This window comes from Pseudochaenichthys georgianus, chromosome 10 (genome assembly GCF_902827115.2).
Source record: "Pseudochaenichthys georgianus chromosome 10, fPseGeo1.2, whole genome shotgun sequence".
NCBI lineage: Eukaryota > Metazoa > Chordata > Actinopteri > Perciformes > Channichthyidae > Pseudochaenichthys > Pseudochaenichthys georgianus.
Window position 1 is genome coordinate 27,096,357 of NC_047512.1, and position 19,593 is coordinate 27,115,949.

The following is a 19,593-nucleotide window of genomic DNA, read 5'->3' on the forward strand; positions in this document are numbered from 1 at the left end:
GGAAAACTTTTGAGGCAAGCAACTCCGTAATTCCCATTCCTCCATTTTGAACTTTTAAACTCCCAGTTTTGCTTGTGGATTGTTTTCGGTAAGTTTATAGCGTTAACTTAATACCCTATTTACAACATGATAAAAGTCATCTGGGCAGCGCATTAACACGACAGTTAAAGTGTTCAGCCGTGTTTGAATAGGCGTATGGAGTTAGTGTTTGTTGTGTCGGTTAGCATTAGCATTAGCAAGGTGCCGTGTTTGTACGTTAGCAGGTAACGTTTCCATACTGTACGGTGAACTAAATTGGTGTAACATGACCTATTAATTAGACCATTCCTGGTCAAAATCGGTTAATTCACTCAACACCAGTCTTTATTTCACAACGTTCACTTTTTAAAAAGTTAGACTAGTGTTACTTTAACTGGATACAACCAATGTTAACTTGGGTAAAGTTAGCTACAACAGGTGCAATTTAGCTACTTAACTTCAGTATAAGCGCCTGGCTATCGTTCGTTAACCTGAAACCCATATTGTTGCTTCTCCATTTGTAATGAGTTTTATGTTAAGTATACTATCAAATCAAGTTTTATTTATATAGCACATTTATAAACGATTTTTGGTCGAGCCAAAGTGCTGTACATATAATAAAAATAGCCTACAGTAGAGACACTTTTCAGCTAATACAACAGCACAGATTGTTCAGAATATCAGTATGAGAAAAAAACGACACCCTTATCCTTAGTATCATTGTAGTAAGGGCGTATCTTGTTACGAAAAGGCATTTCAATGTTCATAAATACGCCATTTTGCTTGTGTTTCTTAGGAGAAATGATTGTGGTTAATTTGCTGAGAAATTAAAGATGTATATCACCCAGGTCATATGCATATACCCCCAGCTGTGTCTAGCCTTAAAGAACGTTTTGGTTTCTGTTGACCAGATTTTCAGATAACAGTCTCTGCCACACCCATACACAGGAAGTGAACGAGATATCACATGCATTGTCCCAGTTACATGTTAGTAAACCAGTTTTGAACTACTTCCTTGGTAGAATCCGTTTTATTGAACATGGGCCATACTTCAGCCAATATCACAACCACTATCTGTATGGTTAGATGCTGACACAGACATTATTTTGGTTGATCTGTGTGAGGTGAACTTTACTAGATGAAAAACCCTGTAGTAGTTGACAAGTAATTGGAAAATAAAATTTCTGTGAGTAGTAGTGAAGGGCTTTAACATTTGTTCCATGATAAAATGAGTTGCAACTGTGCCAGAAAATTTGCATCCATCCATACTGGCTGCCTTTTTTGATTAAAAGTTAAAAGGGGCCATAGCTCACAAGTATACCCCATCCAAATGTTAGCTTTAGTCAAGATCTTTTGGCAAAATTGAAAGCACACCCATTCATAAATATCAGTTCAATATTACTACTTTTAGCATTTGGTAGTCATCGTTCTCCTGAGGCTTCTAATATGTAGGCCTCTATGGTGACAATGTAGGTTAGCGGCTGTAGTGTCTACACATTCTTCTCATAATGCTGCTGACCAACTTTCAGCTGAGGCCCCTCAGGGCTGGCTGATTATCCCTGGCCCTCCATGTTAGAAAGCTAATCAATGGAGTTGCAGTGCTGCCTGAAAAGAGAAATCAAAATTGGGCCATAGTGCTACTTTGCTCTACCTCTGGCAGGCATTCTGCAAGGAGTGGGGCATGGCTGGCTCAAAGAACGACCTTGATATGTGGATTATGTCTACAGACCTTTTGGAGACTAGTCTAAACATCTTAAATAATGCTTTATTTAGTAAGCAAACATTGTTCTCTTGGCCACCTAGCCTTCAATGTATAAAGTATAGCCACAATCATCTTGGCTAGAAAGTCAGTGTTTTGCAAGGCAGAGGTGTTCATGCATGATGCAGTCTAAAAAGTGTTTTATCTTAGCATCTGGAGAATTAAAATGTACTCTTCCATCCTACTCAGAGGTTTCAAACCTTTCTAAATTGTCAATTTGTTTATCCCTAGAGTTCCAGACACCATGACAAACATCAACACGGCTAACATCAACTTTAAATGGGACCCAAAGAGTCTGGAGATCCGTACTCTGGCAGTGGAGAGGCTGCTGGAGCCCCTAGTGACCCAGGTAATGAAAAACAATTTGCATTTTTATTTTTGAATATTTACACAGCGTCAGATTTAAAACAATAGCAAGTGATATATTATCCCACTTCTATTCCGGCCATAGGTCACCACTTTGGTAAACTCTAGCAACAAAGGCCCCTCCAACAAGAAGAAAGGACGCTCTAAGAAGGCTCATGTTTTAGCGGCATCTGTGGAGAATGCCACTGAGAACTTCCTGGAGAAAGGAGAGAAGATTGCAAAGGAAAGTCAGTTCCTGAAGGATGAACTGACTGCCGCTGTGGAAGATGTCCGCAAGCAAGGTATATTGAAAATGCATATTGCAACAGTATGTGGTTTCCAGCATGTACAGAGTGCTTCTTTTGATAGGCGGGAGGATAAATAAATCATAAAGTATGTACATATCATCTTCCCCAGTGGACGACCTTGAAGTAAGGATATGCTTTGAGCGTGATGGATTTCTCTTTTGCTATGGGGAATTCAGAGAGCCCATTAATAGAGGTTTTCATTTAAGCATGTAGACGGTTCACATTTATATTAAGCTTTACACCATTGTCCGTGCCTTGCCTTCTACCATGATCAAATGTAGCCAGTAGTTTGGTATGACTGCCCTTGTAGAACATATTGTGCATTTATTTTATTTAACTCTGGTTCAGAACTGGACTATATTGTAAATAGAGCAACATTTAAATTGCGATGTTGGTCAGAAAATAAAGATATTTCACACTTAGGGCTGGGAAATATTATTAAATATAATCGTTTATCATAACAGTGTATTTGAAAAATACAAACAAAACATTCATTTTTGTTGTGTTATATGTTCTAAAATCCCACAATAAGTGTTCATTTTAGGATGTATGACATTAAAAAGATACTGGTGATTTAAATCTGTAATGGGAGCCTTTTCTTAACAATATTGTGATCATGATTTCAACCATATTGTCCAGCCCTACCCTATATCACTCAGCCCTGCAGTATAATCCCACTATAGTCATCCATTATAATATGAACCTGCCTTCACCCCATGCGTTTGAGCAGTATCTGACATTTGAAAGACATTTGTCATGAGCATACAGTCAGCTTGATTTATCCGTTATCCCATTCACAACAGTGGCAACAATGGATATTGGGTCGGCCTAAAAATAAATAATTTGTTTTAGCCTATTTTCCGCAGCTAAAGATGGCTATACTGTCGATGACGAAATAAAGTAATCATATTTATGCACAGTATTGAGGGAAGGCTTTCGTGATCCGGGTATTGTTTAAGATTATCTGTTGGGAGATCAGATCAGTAGTACCAGATAATTGTTTGACAAATTAACAACTTGTGCATCTCAAAACCAGAATGTACCCTCGAACTACCAGCCGGTTACCCAATTAAATGACCATTTGGCTTGCGATAGCATATTCCTTCATTCAACAACCACACTTTATAGTCTCATTTATTCCCCTCTGCTCCAGATATCTGAATGTCTTTTGACACACCAGCAGACCGTTGAGACTGGGGAGCTCTGACTTGAGGGTGGCTGTTATCACCTTGTGAAGCGACATCTGTGTCACTGTGTCTTTCTCCCCAGATGCCCAGCGAGTTAGATGTCCCCTGCTCGAGCTGCGCTCTGAGTAGTTGGGAGGTAGATGACATGTTGCTTGATAGCCTGTGCAGTGCTCAGTGCCCAGGAATGTTACTGTAGTTGTGGTAAGCTGTCACTGGGCTGGAATTCACTCACTGTTGTTAGCTGGTGCCGAGGCCTGGCTGTCCGCTATGCCATGCTGCTCGGTGGAGCGTGCTTGGACTGATAATACGGCTATTGAGTGGAGTAACACCCCCCCACCAACCCCTCAATTCAGAAAGCATTTTCCACCCAGCTGTGACTTGCCAGCTGTTTTAAAATGGTAGAAAAAAAGTCTGACATGATCATTATCAATGAGGTGCTCTACCCAGTAGTTTGAGTTAAAGCTTTGTGGACATAAACAGTTGAATTCAAAGTAAACATTTGAATGGTGCCCTCAGTGTTAAGTGTAAACCTACATGCATTTATGTCAAATATGTTGACGGGTATTCAAAGCGTCCTTCAAATACCCTAATCAATGTTTTGAAATAAAATTAACGTTAAAAACTTTTTTTCTGAAATAATTGGAAATTTAGTGGATGTTTTTCCCCGGTTAACATATTCTGTTAATATCTTAAATCCAATTTACAATTACAAACATCCGCAGACATTTTCTCCCTTTTTTGCAGATTATATTTCTATACGCATCCCTTTCTGTCTGCCTTTGTCCTATCGGTCTTGCCCTTCCCTCCCTCCTCGTCTGTGTTTCTGTTGTCCTTCTGTTTTGTGTGCTTAATGTGTGATATACATTTTAATCATTTCATCAAGCACCTGGTGGGTTGCAGGTTAGCGTTAGATGGATGGAAGTTTATTAAAGGAACACTGATCACTATCTGCCCCCTGAAAATGGCCTTATTGATTTTGTTCACAGGGGGGAATAACAGCCTGAAGGTGCAGACTGTGTTTGTGGTTTGTGTTGTCGATCATTTGCACAAACTGCTTTCGCTCTCTGTCGGGACAAAATGATCAGAATCTGTGTGATGTGAACAACTTTTTTGATGGCAAAAATGTTAGGATTCAATATAATTTCTGTCATGAATGATAATATATTCGGGTTTTGGACTGGTAAACCGGTGGAAAGATTAAAATAACACCATTTTGGTTTCTAAAAGAATATTATGGAAATTTGACACTATTTTTCATTATACATACAAAGAGATTATATGAATATTTTACTGATTTATTAATAAGAATCAGTAGTAAATTGCACCCAAAGCTGCTGATGTTGAACTACTAAAGCCACAGACACTTATTTTTCACACCAATTTCACAGCTGTTTGTCCATTCGAAGGAATAGACATGCTTCAATGTAACTGAATGACGCTATGCTGGCTCGGTAAAAAATAATCTTTTTCGGGAGAGAATTACATATCTCTCTGTTTTGCAGCAATGCTTGCACACATCTGAACCACTGTTCGTTGAGTATAGAGTTTCAGTATGTAATTGTCAAAGTGCGCATTTATTGAACTGAAAGTGTTAGTGGGCATGCATGTTGCTGGCATAAGCTAACGTTGGGGGATGTGTGTATTAGCACAACAAGCAACATTTATCAGGGTTACTCACAGGTTGTCAGTTTACCTACCTCGGGGGGGGGGGGGGGGGGGGGGCTGCTGATGGCTTGTTATTGATGTTTCATTTACGAAGCCTAAGAGTTTATATTTTTCCAGACACTGAATGCTTCCAGTACAATCAATACACTAACTTGCTGCATTAGCTTATTCTTATACCGCTCGGTGAGGTTGCATTTCAGACTTCATGTGTCAGACAATTCATTTTGAATATAATTTGAAGGCTTCATTAACAAGAACTATCTTTATGCAATGTTTTGCCAGTAATAAACCGTCTTAAAACCAGCGTTATAATGCTTCACCTGTAAGATCTTTTTGTACATTGCATTAATATGTCTGCTATTGGATATCCAAAATAATTGACTGAAAGCAGGAAAAAAGCCTAGATACGCTTCATATTGGAAGCAGGGAGGTTGAATAGTCTGGCTAGAACATGATGTTCTTACAAAGGTTATGAGCAAATGTATATATACTAGCTTGGACTGTTGTTATATAAACGCAGTCCAATTGACCAACCCATATCTTTTGAGTATTTACTGGAGCTCAGTTAAGATTTTACCTAGATCTTAGTTAAAGGGGGCATTAATACAATTCAGTGCATGAATTAAAAACATGGACATGGACAAAGCACATTTGTTTTGCAAATTACTTCAAGTTAGACATTTTGCTACTGAAGTTAAAATATGTAGTTATTCTGAGTTGCATGACTCAATGGATGTTCAGATGCGAGGGGGTGGAAGAGTGGTGCGGTGGAGGGAAATAAGAGGAGCTGTATTTTCAGATACATTTGGAAAACAATCTATCTAAGTTGTCAGTGGTCGCCTTTTGTTTTTACAGCACACATCATTTTGGGGGACTTATCAAATGTCCGCATGTGTCCAGAACACGGAAAACATTATAGAGGTCAAATCCAAGAAGTCACTTAGCCTTGTTTCTAAATATAGCTTCCTCGTTATCGCGGAGTGATAGAGTACACTGACACTTTAGCATCCACAGCACTCAGCTCTTACTCAGCGTTCACATAGCCAGTATATAAGATTTAATTCATAAACAATTTTTCGGTGCCTGCTTTTTGCTTTATAAAATGACACACCACGGCATTTGTTATATGCCTGTAATGTCACCATTGTTGGTCTCTGATTGGTTCCCATGCGTGGGAACTTGCCATTCCCCAGTCCCACAAAAGACCTATTGCCGTTACAAGACCAAAGGACGTGATGCGGGCTTTAGATGGCTCAAACCAGGTTGCTATTATTATTTTAGGCATTTGTATTGGCCAATTAGATCAAGTCATTTGATAGGCCTATTAGATTAAGACCTCATTAGAATCCAGTCCAATATATAATTATTGTCAAAGTGACGTAAAACGGTCCTAATGGTTATGATTCTCTACAATGTTATTGATGTCATATAGTCTAGGAATAAACACATTTATTTCTGCCCTATCAAATAAATGTTTATAGTCCATGCGGTTATTTCATATATGCTACTTATTTTTTGAATAAACGGGAAACATACTCTAGTCTATACCATATCAGGCTGTATATCGGTGCCAAGACAAAGCTTTTCCCTTCATAGGAAAGTGAACAACAGAAACTATTTTTCTTTTCTTTTGATCCCTGATACAGAAAAAGCTGTTGTATAGGACTTTTTAGAATCTGAATTTGGCTATCTCTCAGCTGAAGTAAACTATTTACGGATGTACTGTCTTGTTCATAATGCAAGCTTACAAAGTCTATTTGTGTGTCCAGTCAACTGTGCAGGGCCATCCAATGTAGGACAAAGCATAGTGCTGGACAAACCAGACAGTGAGCCCTTTGTAGGGGCTGTGACCTCTTTTTATTCATTTTAAGGGGGCTGTGTGTGCAAGCAGAAATTATAACTGGACATTGAAGAGGTATTTGTGTCTGTGTGTGTCACATGCTGATCTCTAAGCAGGCAGGGGGAACGTGTCAGACTGTTGCCTGTTTCCCCACACTTCTCTTTGTCTTGGATGAAGACTTCAAAGCAATTAACTGTAGCCTGAAAGGAGTGTGACTGCTCTCAGACTTGTGCCGTCAGCTCCGGTAGAGTATTACTACGACTATTAGGAATAAATGGATTTTATACGTGAAGAATTTGCTCTGATCTAATGGGTAACAAAGGAAGATTCATTGCATTTGGTAAAAAACAAAGAGTTATGTGATATTGTGCTTTCTTTCGATCTAGTTTTTGTGTCATATCAACACATCACATCCTTTTGCTGAGATATATATTTTTTTGTTTTTATTGCAAAAGATTGAAAGTCTGTTTCCTATTTAAAGACTACTAAAGCTTTGAAGGCTAGTTCACAGTGCAGTGTTTAATTTGACAAGTTCAAAAGTCAGTCTTTGAACGTGTTTTCATCTGAAGTTTCATTTTCAACCTTGCATTTACAGCAGACATTTTGTTTTGTCACTCATTCTCAGGTGATTCAATGCGGCAGGCTTCTGGAGACTTTGCAGAAGACCCCTGCTCATCTGTGAAGAGGGGCAATATGGTTCGTGCTGCTAGAGCCCTGCTGTCAGCAGTCACACATCTGCTAGTGCTGGCAGACATGTCTGATGTCTACAAGCTTCTACTGCAGCTTAAACTGGTGAGATAGCTTCATTCTTTTGGATCATGTACATGTCAACAATCTTAATATAATATAAACACAACAATTTGAATTAAAGGTGGGGTACCTAATTCACTTCAGGAACACTTTTTGTTATATTCCATGGAATGCTCTTAACATAACGATGGCAATGAATATATTAAATGCTTTGACAATAAATATATAAACATTTTTATCTCTGGAAGCCGTGGTACTGTAAAAAGCACGACCAATCATCTGAGCCGGCCCGGCTAAAATAACTGGATGGCCTACCTGCCTGTCAGCCTTCCATCTGTGCACAAACTTATCTCGTGCCCTCATTGGTCATGTGCGCGTTCGTGTGTGTTGGAGGAGGGGCTCTCTCTGTAAGGAAGTCTGAAGGAAGGGGCAGATTTTTTCCGGCTGCGCACTTTCAAATTCTAGCGCACTCGAGCTGGTTTCTCCATTCTTACCTACCCTACCTTTAAGTCATATTTGATCAGCTATCATTAAGAACACAATTACCAACTAAGAGATTATTTTGAACACTGAAATAGCATTTAACAAATTATAGGTGCATTTTTTTTTTCTATCCAATTTGCATCCAAAATGTTCGTAACCTTTTATTTAAGAACTGTATTGTCTAACTTTTTCCTTCCTGGCTCAGGTGGAGGAAAATCTTGTGAAAGTGCGAAATGCAGGAACAGATCAGGACCTTGGGATCCAATATAAGGCCTTGAAACCAGAGGTGGACAAGCTGAACATGATGGCCGCCAAGAGACAGCAGGTAATGTACCATTAGTAGAATTAATGATTATTAACAGGGACTGGAAGGTTATTTGGTAACTGAATGGGCATTAGTGGTTATGTCACTCATAACAAAATAGGCCTTTCAACCCTAACGGTAAGTACATCAGTGGGAGGGAGTAAGCAGTGCTTAAGATGGATGATTAGATGCTGTAAGCATGAACAATCTTCTTATTACCACTTGCAATGAGGTGGACCGGTAGAGCAAGAAAAGTGCATATAGGCTTCATTCTAAATCTGACAAAACCCATTACCTTGTGATGAGAAATAGCGCATTGTTTTTCTCCACTATGGTGTAAGTGGTAGTCAACAGGAAAGTGTGTTTCATAATGCATTTTCAAGATGAAACAACTTCATAAGATTCTTGGTGCAGATCCTTGAGATGCATATGCCTAACCAATGGAGAAAGCGTACTGAAGGCTTTTTTTTTTCAGGACTGCACCCTTAAGGTCGATGATTTGATTCGGCCGGCGACCCCTCAGTTGGTCTGATGTTCTTCAAAACAAGTCATTCTTTTGTTTATGTTTAAAAATTATTCAAGTCAATCAAATAAAGATTCAGTCATAAAGTTGTTTCATTGATTTTAATAGCACTTAAATAGCAAATAACTTCCTGTACTATTCCTTAAAAAAAAACTCCAAGACCAGACAATTATTGTTATACAAAACACCCCCCTTTTAAATGGAGAACCTGCCAAAATGATCACTGATTATCCTGTGAGGAAATTGCTTTTACTTTTTTTTATGAATGGGAAGATATGTTTAACCAAAGTGAAGGCAGGAAGTAATGATGCTTAAAGACTGCTTTTTTCCTAAATGCATGTCTTAAGCAATGCTGGATGAAAGCTCTGGGAGAGTTCCATTTAGAGGATTTTGTTTTGTGTATGCAAGCGGCTTTTTTTTATGCAATGAATCTATGCCAGCGATCACTATCTCTTCGAGATGTAGATGTATTTGTAATATAATGCTGAAGTCTGAATAGCAACGCATTAATTTGCAAAGGCATATTATAATGGCCTGATTATGACTGTGTTGTTTTGCCGCAGGGGACAGAAATAAATCTGGGTCATCCTGAACAAACTCTGTCACACTTAGTGTCTCTATAAGGGCATGACAGGCCCATTCTGAATCTAAAGTACATTACCATCCAGCTCCCTGTAAGAATTCCATCCTCCAGTTCAACCCATTACTTTTTCCATCCTTTTCTACTTTGCTTTTCATCTCAATCCGCTAGGAGCTCAAGGACGTCCACCACAAGGACCAAATGGCTGCTGCTCGCGGCGTGCTACAGAGGAACATCCCCATGCTGTACACGGCGTCCCGCGCCTGCCTCCAGCACCCTGACGTGGCAGCCTACAAGGCAAACCGTGACCTGATCTACAAGCAGCTGCAGAGCGCCGTCTCTAGCATCTCCAACGCCGCTCAGGCCACCGCCACTGAGGACTCAGCGCTCAATCACCCAGCAGGGGGTGGAGAGCTTGCCTATGCCCTCAACAATTTTGATGTAAGTCAAATGAGTGGCTTACAAGTCACAACCCATTGCACGAGTCCAACCAGGCATGCAGGTATCTGCAACAACAGCATGGCTCAGTTCCAAATGTATGATAAACTATTTATTAACATGAGGTGGATGAGGTCTTGTTCAGAAAGGTTATATTAAGGTCAGAATGTTAGTTCATGGACTTAACCCAACTGAATCATAAAATGACCAAAAACCCTCCAAGGGCTCGGGGTCGAGGTGGAAATTAGGACGAGATATGCGGACAAATTGGGACATGGCTTTGGGGTACATTGAATATGTTCCTGAGTCACTACCTATTCATTCCTTGATTTGCTTCTAAGTCAAATGAAGGATGTCTACACAGCTCTAGCTTTCAGACAGACACATCACATGGTCTTATAAATATATCCTGTAAATAAATATATCCTGTAAATAAAGAGTTAACCACTTCCCCGCTGGTAGCTGCTAAGCTCTGCTCAACTGTTGCTAGGTTGCCAGCTTCTAAAGCATACCGCTGGAGTACAGCTTGGCAAACTCAATAAGTACCTCAGTGTAGGAAATGTTGACATTTAGTACAGGGAGGAACCCTAAAAAAAAACACTTTCCGTGTTGCTGTCTAGTTTTTCATAAATTCATGCTCAAAACTTTAAAGTAAGTTGTCATCCAGTGTTTACTCAAACTTTATACAGCCCTAAAATCTACTTTAGACTCAGATGAACTAGTTTTTGACTAAATTAATTATTGGCCTAGCAAATTGTAACATGGTTGAGATTGAATTTGGTTAAAGATAGCTTACTATTTATAAGATCATTTAACTATTAACTTATATAAGAGCAATATGACTTTTATTTTTATCATAATATTGACATGAAACAACATCAAGGTCGCAGCTGGGTAAAAACGTTAAGCTAATCGTCTTAATGCTGCCTGGGGTGATAAATGCAAACATGATTACCCTGATTTTGTTTTCTTCTTCCTCTGACTTCTGTCAGACCTGCAACGCACCTTTTTTATTTACACAAGATGTTTAATATTCTGACAAATTCCAAAGACATTGAACAGATCCACAACAGCAAGATAAATCTTGCTCAATTAGCTCTATAGAAGAACAGGTTTCTACTGTGCCACTTTACCGCTAGACACATCACTCATCTTTAGTTGATCAGCAATTTAGTCATTTAGCGACGAGCTGTGTGTAACTTGATGTGTTTATCCTGCAGCAAAAAAAAAGTCTCACGGGACTGATGCAATCTGCATGCTAATGTTTTCGTGCCCCTAGCCATATGATGCAATGTGTCATTACTCTTAGCCTTTGTTACTCTGTTGGTGCAGCACGGGATGGAATTTGGTATTTGTTTTATATATACAAAAGGAGAAACAACCGTTGAAGTAAATAGATGTGTTTGATGATTACCTAATGATAGGATCTCAAGCAATTATCCGGATGCGCAGTTACACACATGTAATTTGCACTTAACATGTGTAATCCCTCTGTGGAGGGCGACAACATGAGTGCTGTGGTAGGATCTATGTGACTGTTACTCACCAGGAAAAGCTGCTCCCGAAGTGAGCACACGGGCAAAAACAAAATGTTTAGGAGAATATTATTTAATTACATTTTTAATTTAGCCAAAATGGCAGCGTAGAATGGGTAATATATAGTTGAATGTTGATATACTAACTTTACCCTTTAGGCCCACCTTTTAGACTCTCCATTAGTCAGTAGCTCTTAACGAAAGTTAATCAAAAATGTACTTAAGCTTTTTTGGAAGCAAATGGAGTATTTCATAAAGTGAACATTCCTTTCCAAAATAGTCTCAGTACAGAGTAGACAAAAACACGCCACTTCTGTTTTCAACAAATTAGTATTTTTAACGAATGGTAACCTGATGATTGTAGGTACAGGAATTCGATGTACTTGATAATGCAATAAGCCTCAGTCACTAGATGTTCCTGTTTGCAGTGTTGAAACAACAATTTGCAAGATTTTGTTTTCAGGATCAGACTGATGTCTGGCCACTCGGGCTGAGTCGATTTACAGCCCTGGAAATTTACGTGACACTGTTATAAACTATAAAAGCATTTCCGCCTGACAGATGGTCTGCCAAATGATTAATCTATGAAACAAGTGTCAACAATGCAGTCTCAAACTGTTGCCTCAGTGATTATTTTACAGGTAGCCATGCCTTTCCCAGAGTAGCTCCCTTCTGTTGCCCAATTTCAAGTGCAAGGTAAAATTAGCAAATGAGTCAACCCCCCCAATTCTCTCTATCTCTCTCACTCTCTTACTGTGTTTCCTCCTCCGTGTCTCTCGTGTGCCTGTTGCCATGGTGATGTGAAACGCAAGCAGAGGAGGTCAGATGAGATGGAAAAGAGGGGGCTGAAGGTGGCTGTGATAGAGGGAGGGCTGCCTAATAAACCTCACTTCTAACAGATGAATTGTTTAATATTTAGTTGCAGCAAGGTGTCTGCTGAAGCCCAGAGTTGGTTTGGCATTGGGGATTTTTTACTTTCATTCTTTAACCGCCCCAAGTGTCATGTGGATACCTTAACCCTCTGCAGTGCCTCTCCAGCATGCCAACTAGTTGCTTCTCAGCACGCTTGCCCCTGTAAAATCACACATTCAAGTGTCCTCTCTCATGCTGCAAATATTAAAGAGAGGGCAGTGGTTTACTACGGCAATTCTGTGAAAACAAGTAGAAAAGGCTATGAAATTTAAAAATCCTTTCACATAAGGGATTATATAATTTAATATTCATAGGCACATCTGTTGTTTGAAATGGATCTTGTAGTCTACATTCCAGACATGATGGAGCTTTCATTTCTGATTTATTCATCAGACCCTCAGAAGAACTTTCCTTTGCTGTGTTGCACTATTCCAGATGATTGGTTACATTTTATGACTTGTTTTTCTCTAGTCAGCGCACTGAGAAAGTGCGTTTTTGAAGCTGTATTCATCTTTAATGATTCAAAACACTGATTATCAGCAGAGCAGAAGAGCAAGCCTAGTCTTAAAGAGGATATAGTAAAACGGTCCCTCACCTTACTGACTAAAGTATTTGAATAACCACTTATCCTTTTCTCTGTGTGACACAGATTAAAAAGGGGCTATCCTGACTCTAATTTGGAGAGGCCACTAAGAATTTTCCACGAGCCAATCAGATATTCCGCTGACAAAGTATATGTGCTGAAGGTGAGGTAATTCTTTTTAATTAAAGGAAAAAGTGACCACGCCTTCATTTCCTGGTCATACCATAGTTAGTCATAAAACGTACATTATTGGAGAGCTATTAAAACCTTAGGCAAGTTGTGGTCGTTTGGCCCATAGACAAAAATGAGACCGCTTAAAACATTCTTCTCTTCAGCTTCCCAGCCCCCCGTCAGTCCGTCAGATCAGCCCTTCCCCTGCCTGCCAGATTTCTCTCTTCGTGGCTTGTAGAAGGAAAGATCAATGTCCTATGATGACTTTTATCTTTTTTTTCCTCCCTGTGTAATTTCCCCTCTGACTCTTTCCTTACAGAAACAAATCATTGTGGACCCGCTTGCGTTCAGTGAGGAGCGCTTCCGCCCCTCCCTGGAGGAGCGCCTTGAGAGCATTATCAGTGGAGCTGCCCTCATGGCCGACTCTTCCTGCACACGTGACGACCGCAGGGAGCGCATCGTGGCCGAATGCAATTCTGTGCGCCAGGCTCTTCAGGACCTTCTGTCGGAGTACATGGGCAATGTAAGTATACCTTTCCATCACACCCAACTCCACACTTTGTATCCTCAACACAGCGCCTCTCTCATTTCACTTTTAGATTTTGCATAGCCCCTCTGTTTAACCAAGACTTATAAATACTTTAGTTTCTTGGATCCAAGTATATCCTAGTATGTAAAGACAGTAATGTTTATATTTGCAATCCATGTCCTGAAAAGAATAATACCAAGAGTCTTCTAATTCTAAAGAGAAACATCACCTATTTGCATTTAAATCTTGTTTTCTTTTTTATAACCTCGGTTAAAATGGTTGATGTTGTTTGGGAGCGAATCAAAGTACCCCTCTCAGGTTATCGTGTGGGCAAAAGGTCCATAATCTATAGAAACAGGTCTGCGATCAAGCAGTCTTTTGTTAATCAAGTCTTCGTAGTTTATATATGTCTCGTAGCTAGGCTTTTGTCAGTTATGTTGTACAAGTTTTCTTAAAGTAATAGGGGCCAAAGGTTTTAAATAAAAACGTGCTGGTTTTATATTTATGGTGCTTGGTTTAAAGTAGTGTTAATTTCGTTGACTAAAACTATGACTAAATATGTTCGTCAACGACCTTTTTTTCCATGACGAAAGCGAGACGATGACGAGACGGCACCGACGGCAGTAAACAATAACTGTAACGAAATCATCATGCAATATCGTTGACGAAAAGTGACGAGACGAAAATGTAGTTTTGCCAAAATCTCTCTTTATTTTCTTTGACGAAAAATGAGGAGACGAAATATTATCAAAGATAACGTTACATCTCTGATAGTCAGTTTTTCTCCCAGCAGTTCCATTTCCGGTGCTGCGGCAGAGCAGCAGCTGTGTGTATGTGCTGCGCGTAGCGGTACATTTGAATTACACCGGGCAGCGGCACAATATGAACTGTCAGGAAGACTCGGGTCTAACTCATGGTCTAACTAACCTTATTTAACAGAAAATAAAATGGCAACAACAGGGCTTAGGAGCAGTGGTCGCACTCGCGTTAACCGAATACCCCCCGTCAGCGTGAGTGATTGATAAATTGTGCACTCGACGGATAATAATGGATTATGATAGAAATGTTACGATCCTGTCCGTCAAAATTACTGACAACGAAAAAGTCTAAAGCCACCACTGCTTGGGAGAAAGAAACGATGTGATATTTGGGCCCATTTTCGCTACAATGAGGCGGAGAAAAAAAGCGAATGCATTGTTTTATCAGAAGGGAAGCAATGTGGCCATAACACAGCTGGTAAAAACACCACAAACCTGACCAGATACTCTCTGCAAAGCTTCTTAATCATTCAACCTGTGTTTTTCATCAAATAAGGACAAGATATAATCTTACTGTGAAATACGTTTGACTAAAATGACAAATTATTGGTTTTGGCTAGACTACTTTGACTGAAATGTTCTATATAATCTGATGACTAAAAAAGACTCAACCGTTTTCATTGACAACAAGTAGACTAAAATAATTAGTTTTCTTTCACTAAAATAAGACTAAAATGCTCAGACTTTTAGTCGACTAAAACATGATTAAATAAAAACAGGATGAAGGTGACTAAATATGACTAAAAAGAAAATTTAACACAGGACTAAGACTAAAACTAAATAAAAAAAATAGCTGACGAAATTAACACTAGTTTAAAGAGTCTTATATGTCAAACTGTAAGTAAATAAAGGCCCAAATCACAATGCGGTGGGCTCTCTGGGACACCGCATTGCTGCAATTCCTTAGCAAAACATTTGAATAATGATTGTTACTATTTAACTATGGATTAATATCAAAACGACCATGATTTGTTTTATGACGGTGCATACATTGTAATGGTCTTGCTTCAGTTAAAGAATACTCTACCCTAGAATCACTCTGTCTATTTCTCAGTCCTTCCTTCAACAAGCTCCATTCATCAAATGCTTTAGGAAAGGGGTAGGCAAGTAAGTTTGGCCGTGGGCCAATTTTTTGCTGAGCCACAAGATGGCGGGCCAGAACATAATCAAAGCCTAATTCAAGGAATTGATGTTGGTAAAAGGGCGCAGCGCCCCTGTGCCCCGGTTCAGAAAAAACTCTATCGCTGATGACCCTCCCCATCAACACTGATGCGCAGTCAGATCCGCTGATTGGTTCACTGATGATATAGGCGCCCAATCCAGAGCCTCTGGCTAGACCCGCCCAAAGGGAGGCTCGTCCTCTCTAGCCCCATTTCAGTCCCAAAGCCAGGGCTATTATCTGTATTTTAACAGACTTATCTTTTAAATTGAGGTGTATTTATTGTTCTCTTCAAAGTTTATTTTTCTCTGAAATCTTAGGGAGGATGGTCCTCCCTTTCCTCAATGGACGAGCCTCCATTGAGTAAAGTAGAGTTATTAACGAGGTAGCAGTGTTATTTAACATTTTATTCTGATAAGTATTGTCAAGTTCTCTGGGTTTTTGGCATTTATTTGAGCGTTTGCACATTTGAGAGGCTTGAGGGGCAACAGAGGACGCATGGACAACTGGAATCCTTTCCTTTATTTAAGCTTTTCAAGGACACATTAGGATTCTTTCAGGTTGAAAACCTTTAAAAAATACCAAAGGACAAAATAAATCAATTACAGCATTTTGCTTTGCAATTTAATATATTATAACCTAAATTAATCAGTAACCAAGTATTTTACTCAAACTCAATGTATTTAATAGTTATATAAGTACTTTAATTGACCTGGTTCCCCCCAATTTGCCATATGTGACCCGCTCTATCGAAATCAGTCGAAATCAGTCGAAAGTCGCAACGTCTCATTTCAAAATAAACGTGGATTTGCGTAAAAAACTAGTTTTTCGGGGTTCGGGTGTTTTGTTTGATTTTAAAATAAACAAAGTCTTGGCTTTCAGAATATGACATTTTTATTTCCAAAATCAAAGAGGACAGCTCTCCCTCGCCACTCTGCTCTTCCACAGCGCCGCTTCCCCTCCCTCCGCTGACATTATGAATGTAAGCGGATATTTCGGGGCAGAATTTATTTTACCGGACACATTTGAAACTTACCAGTCATGTTTCAATAATAATAATAAGAATGGTGTAGCAGAGTTTCCGTTAGCAGGTAATCACCGGACTATGACCGGATATGCTGATGGTTAAAACTCAGTTAATGGGAGTAATTTTTATATTGCTTCAGTTTATAATCGTTACAGATTGAAAAGTTCAGATTCATTTTTCGATAAATGATTCAACAAACAACATAATTATTACATTCAAACAAACTACTTGTAGTAGATGAAGTACATTATTCAAAAGTTTACATTAACTTTGAATAATAACACGGGAGAAACGGATCCTCTCTTTTCCCCTCTCCCTCTCTCCCTCCCTCTCTCTCCTGACAGCCCGTCAGTTTCTCATGCAGCTCGCTAAACAGTGGGCGGGGCTTCAGGTGATTATGCAGAGCTGCATGTCTCTGTCAGACTCAGCAGCTGATCTGATCTCTCTCTCGGGTCCGGTTATACTTCACTCGCGTTTGTCCATATCGATCAGATCCAGCTCTTCTGATCGGCCTTTATAGAGAGCACCGATCAAACTATTAAGAGTGAATATCGGCCGATAATGACCGGCGGCCGATCGATCAGCGGCTTTTATGTTGTAAAAAAAAAAATCTCAAAATAATATTTTATTAGTGATTCTCAAAATTACGGGCCAAATATTATTGCCTGTTGCCGACCCATGCTTTAGGCCAGGGGTCTTCAACTAAAATTCAACGAGGTCCAGTTAGAGAAAATCTCCCCGTGCAAAGGTCCGGAACATCAAAATGTCTAAGTTGCTTCATGAATTAGTGTGATATATATATTGAAGTGACCTGTAGCTTTATCAACGTCTGCATGTAATCAACAACTGACTGCCAATCAAATAAAGAAAGTACAATTCAAAAACAACAATATTTATTGTCAATTAACATTACTTAAATACTGTGTGGATATGTGTAATGTTTAAATATTGAAGTTAAATGCATGAATGTGGTACACTTTGAGAGCAACATTAAGAGATCTATGGATACATCTCTCAACACCCATATGAAGCAGAACTGTAGCATATTTTCCTTTTTGGATATTTTACAAATCACTCTCCTTTTAAACTCTATTCTTGTTATTTTTAACAACTTTTTTGTTGCTGTCATATAGTATTTTATACCTGTTTTTCATTTAGTCTCATTAATAACTATAATGATCATATCAAGGTGTGCCTTAACCTCACTGAGCTGAGGTTATTTGAGCCTCTCAGGAGATAGCTCTTCCACCTGGTTGTAGAAAAGCTCTTTAAATCCGTTAGCATAGCTAGCTAACCAGATGCTAATAACAACAGATCGCCACTGTGCTTACAACTAAAGACACAGCCACGCAAACACTGCGGCATGTGTACGGCTCCTTATGGGTATTGCAATATTTTAAGGGCTGGAGCGGCGTTCCGGTGCTCTCTGTCAGCACTCCTTTCAGACGAGACATATACCACGTGAAGACACGTTACGCTCGTGTTGTGTTCATGAACCTGTCCCTGGCCAGGAAAAACAGGTACTCGCTTGTTTAATTATTTTTGCGGTCTAGATTTCTTCTTCTTTTTTGAAGTGAGAAGTTGTCCGTCTGTCAGACTGACTCCCTCCCCCTCACCCCCAAAACGAAAACTCTTCGGTTCTCCATGAATTACACAAGTCACCCAAATCAGCGTTAAAAAAGCGGGAGGCGCCGAAAAATCCCCTATTAATGTATTGATTATAGCTCCGGGTCCGTATAGGTCGGCATCCGGACCGCGGTCCGCCTGTTGCCGACCCCTGCTTTAGGCTATAGTATGTCAGCTTAGGGCCATATCCGGGTATAGGCTCAGCAAATTCCAGAAAAAGGAGATTTGTATTCAGAAAAATGCAGTCACTGGTCTGCCCGGGAGGCTAAAACCAGGAGCCAACACTCCCCTGGGCAACACCTTAGCATGCAGAAGTCCTACACACACTTCGTAATGGCCTCTGTGTTAGTGGGCTGTGTGACCTGTGTGCTTTGTGATTGTGTTTTCAACTGGAAAACAATATTCCTTGGATTTGATGTGGACTGTTGGAGTTTTTGATCCGTATTTTGTATTCATTTCATAATCTTCACAACCCTAACTCGCACTCTTCCCTCACCCAAATATATAATTTAGTGGTAGAAATGATAAAGTATAAGAATGTTTCATGTGTTATGGACAATGAGACAGGGAACAAGGGCTAACTTCAGTATGATGTTAAGGCAACGGAAGATGCCTTTTATCACAAGGACAGAGCAGACATGGATGTTATAAGAGCATAAGCTGGGGAGTTTCCACAGCTGCATAAACATAAAGTACCCTTCACTACAGTCCAATCCTTCAGGGATTTCATTTTCAAACTTTTCCGCCAAATAAATCAAGTCTGGTGTGACAGTGGGTATCAAGTTCTGTAGTTTCTCAAGTACTGAACCTAGCAAACAAAAACAAAACACTTTGTATACACCATGGAAGATAACTTATTATGGAAAAAGTGAAAGATATGCTTTTATGCTTAACTTACTTTTGACATTTATCTTCATAAATAAAGTAATACTAAACAATTGAGTTTCAGCAAAATACAAACTGCTTTCTTTTTGTCAGAATTAAATGTACCCTTTGCTAATCCGTCAAGCTGTTTGAGTGGCATGAGGCCCAC

General features: G+C 39.5%; 1 protein-coding gene across 2 annotated transcripts in view; it reads left to right on the top strand.

Annotated features, from left to right (window-relative positions):
- Nucleotides 1–19,593, top strand: part of ctnna1 (catenin (cadherin-associated protein), alpha 1) — a 98,601-nt gene that overhangs the window by 241 nt on the left and 78,767 nt on the right. The window contains exons 1-7 of one of the 2 annotated variants that reach the window (XM_034093138.1): nucleotides 1–88; nucleotides 2,009–2,126; nucleotides 2,229–2,424; nucleotides 7,748–7,914; nucleotides 8,561–8,680; nucleotides 9,934–10,203; nucleotides 13,721–13,924. The exon at nucleotides 1–88 is cut by the window's left edge and continues 107 nt beyond it. In XM_034093138.1, the coding sequence (XP_033949029.1) occupies nucleotides 2,022–2,126; nucleotides 2,229–2,424; nucleotides 7,748–7,914; nucleotides 8,561–8,680; nucleotides 9,934–10,203; nucleotides 13,721–13,924 (1,062 nt within the window). In that variant the 5' untranslated portion in view covers nucleotides 1–88; nucleotides 2,009–2,021. The remainder of the gene's footprint in view (nucleotides 89–2,008; nucleotides 2,127–2,228; nucleotides 2,425–7,747; nucleotides 7,915–8,560; nucleotides 8,681–9,933; nucleotides 10,204–13,720; nucleotides 13,925–19,593) is intronic. The other variant, XM_034093137.2, reaches the window with a different exon arrangement.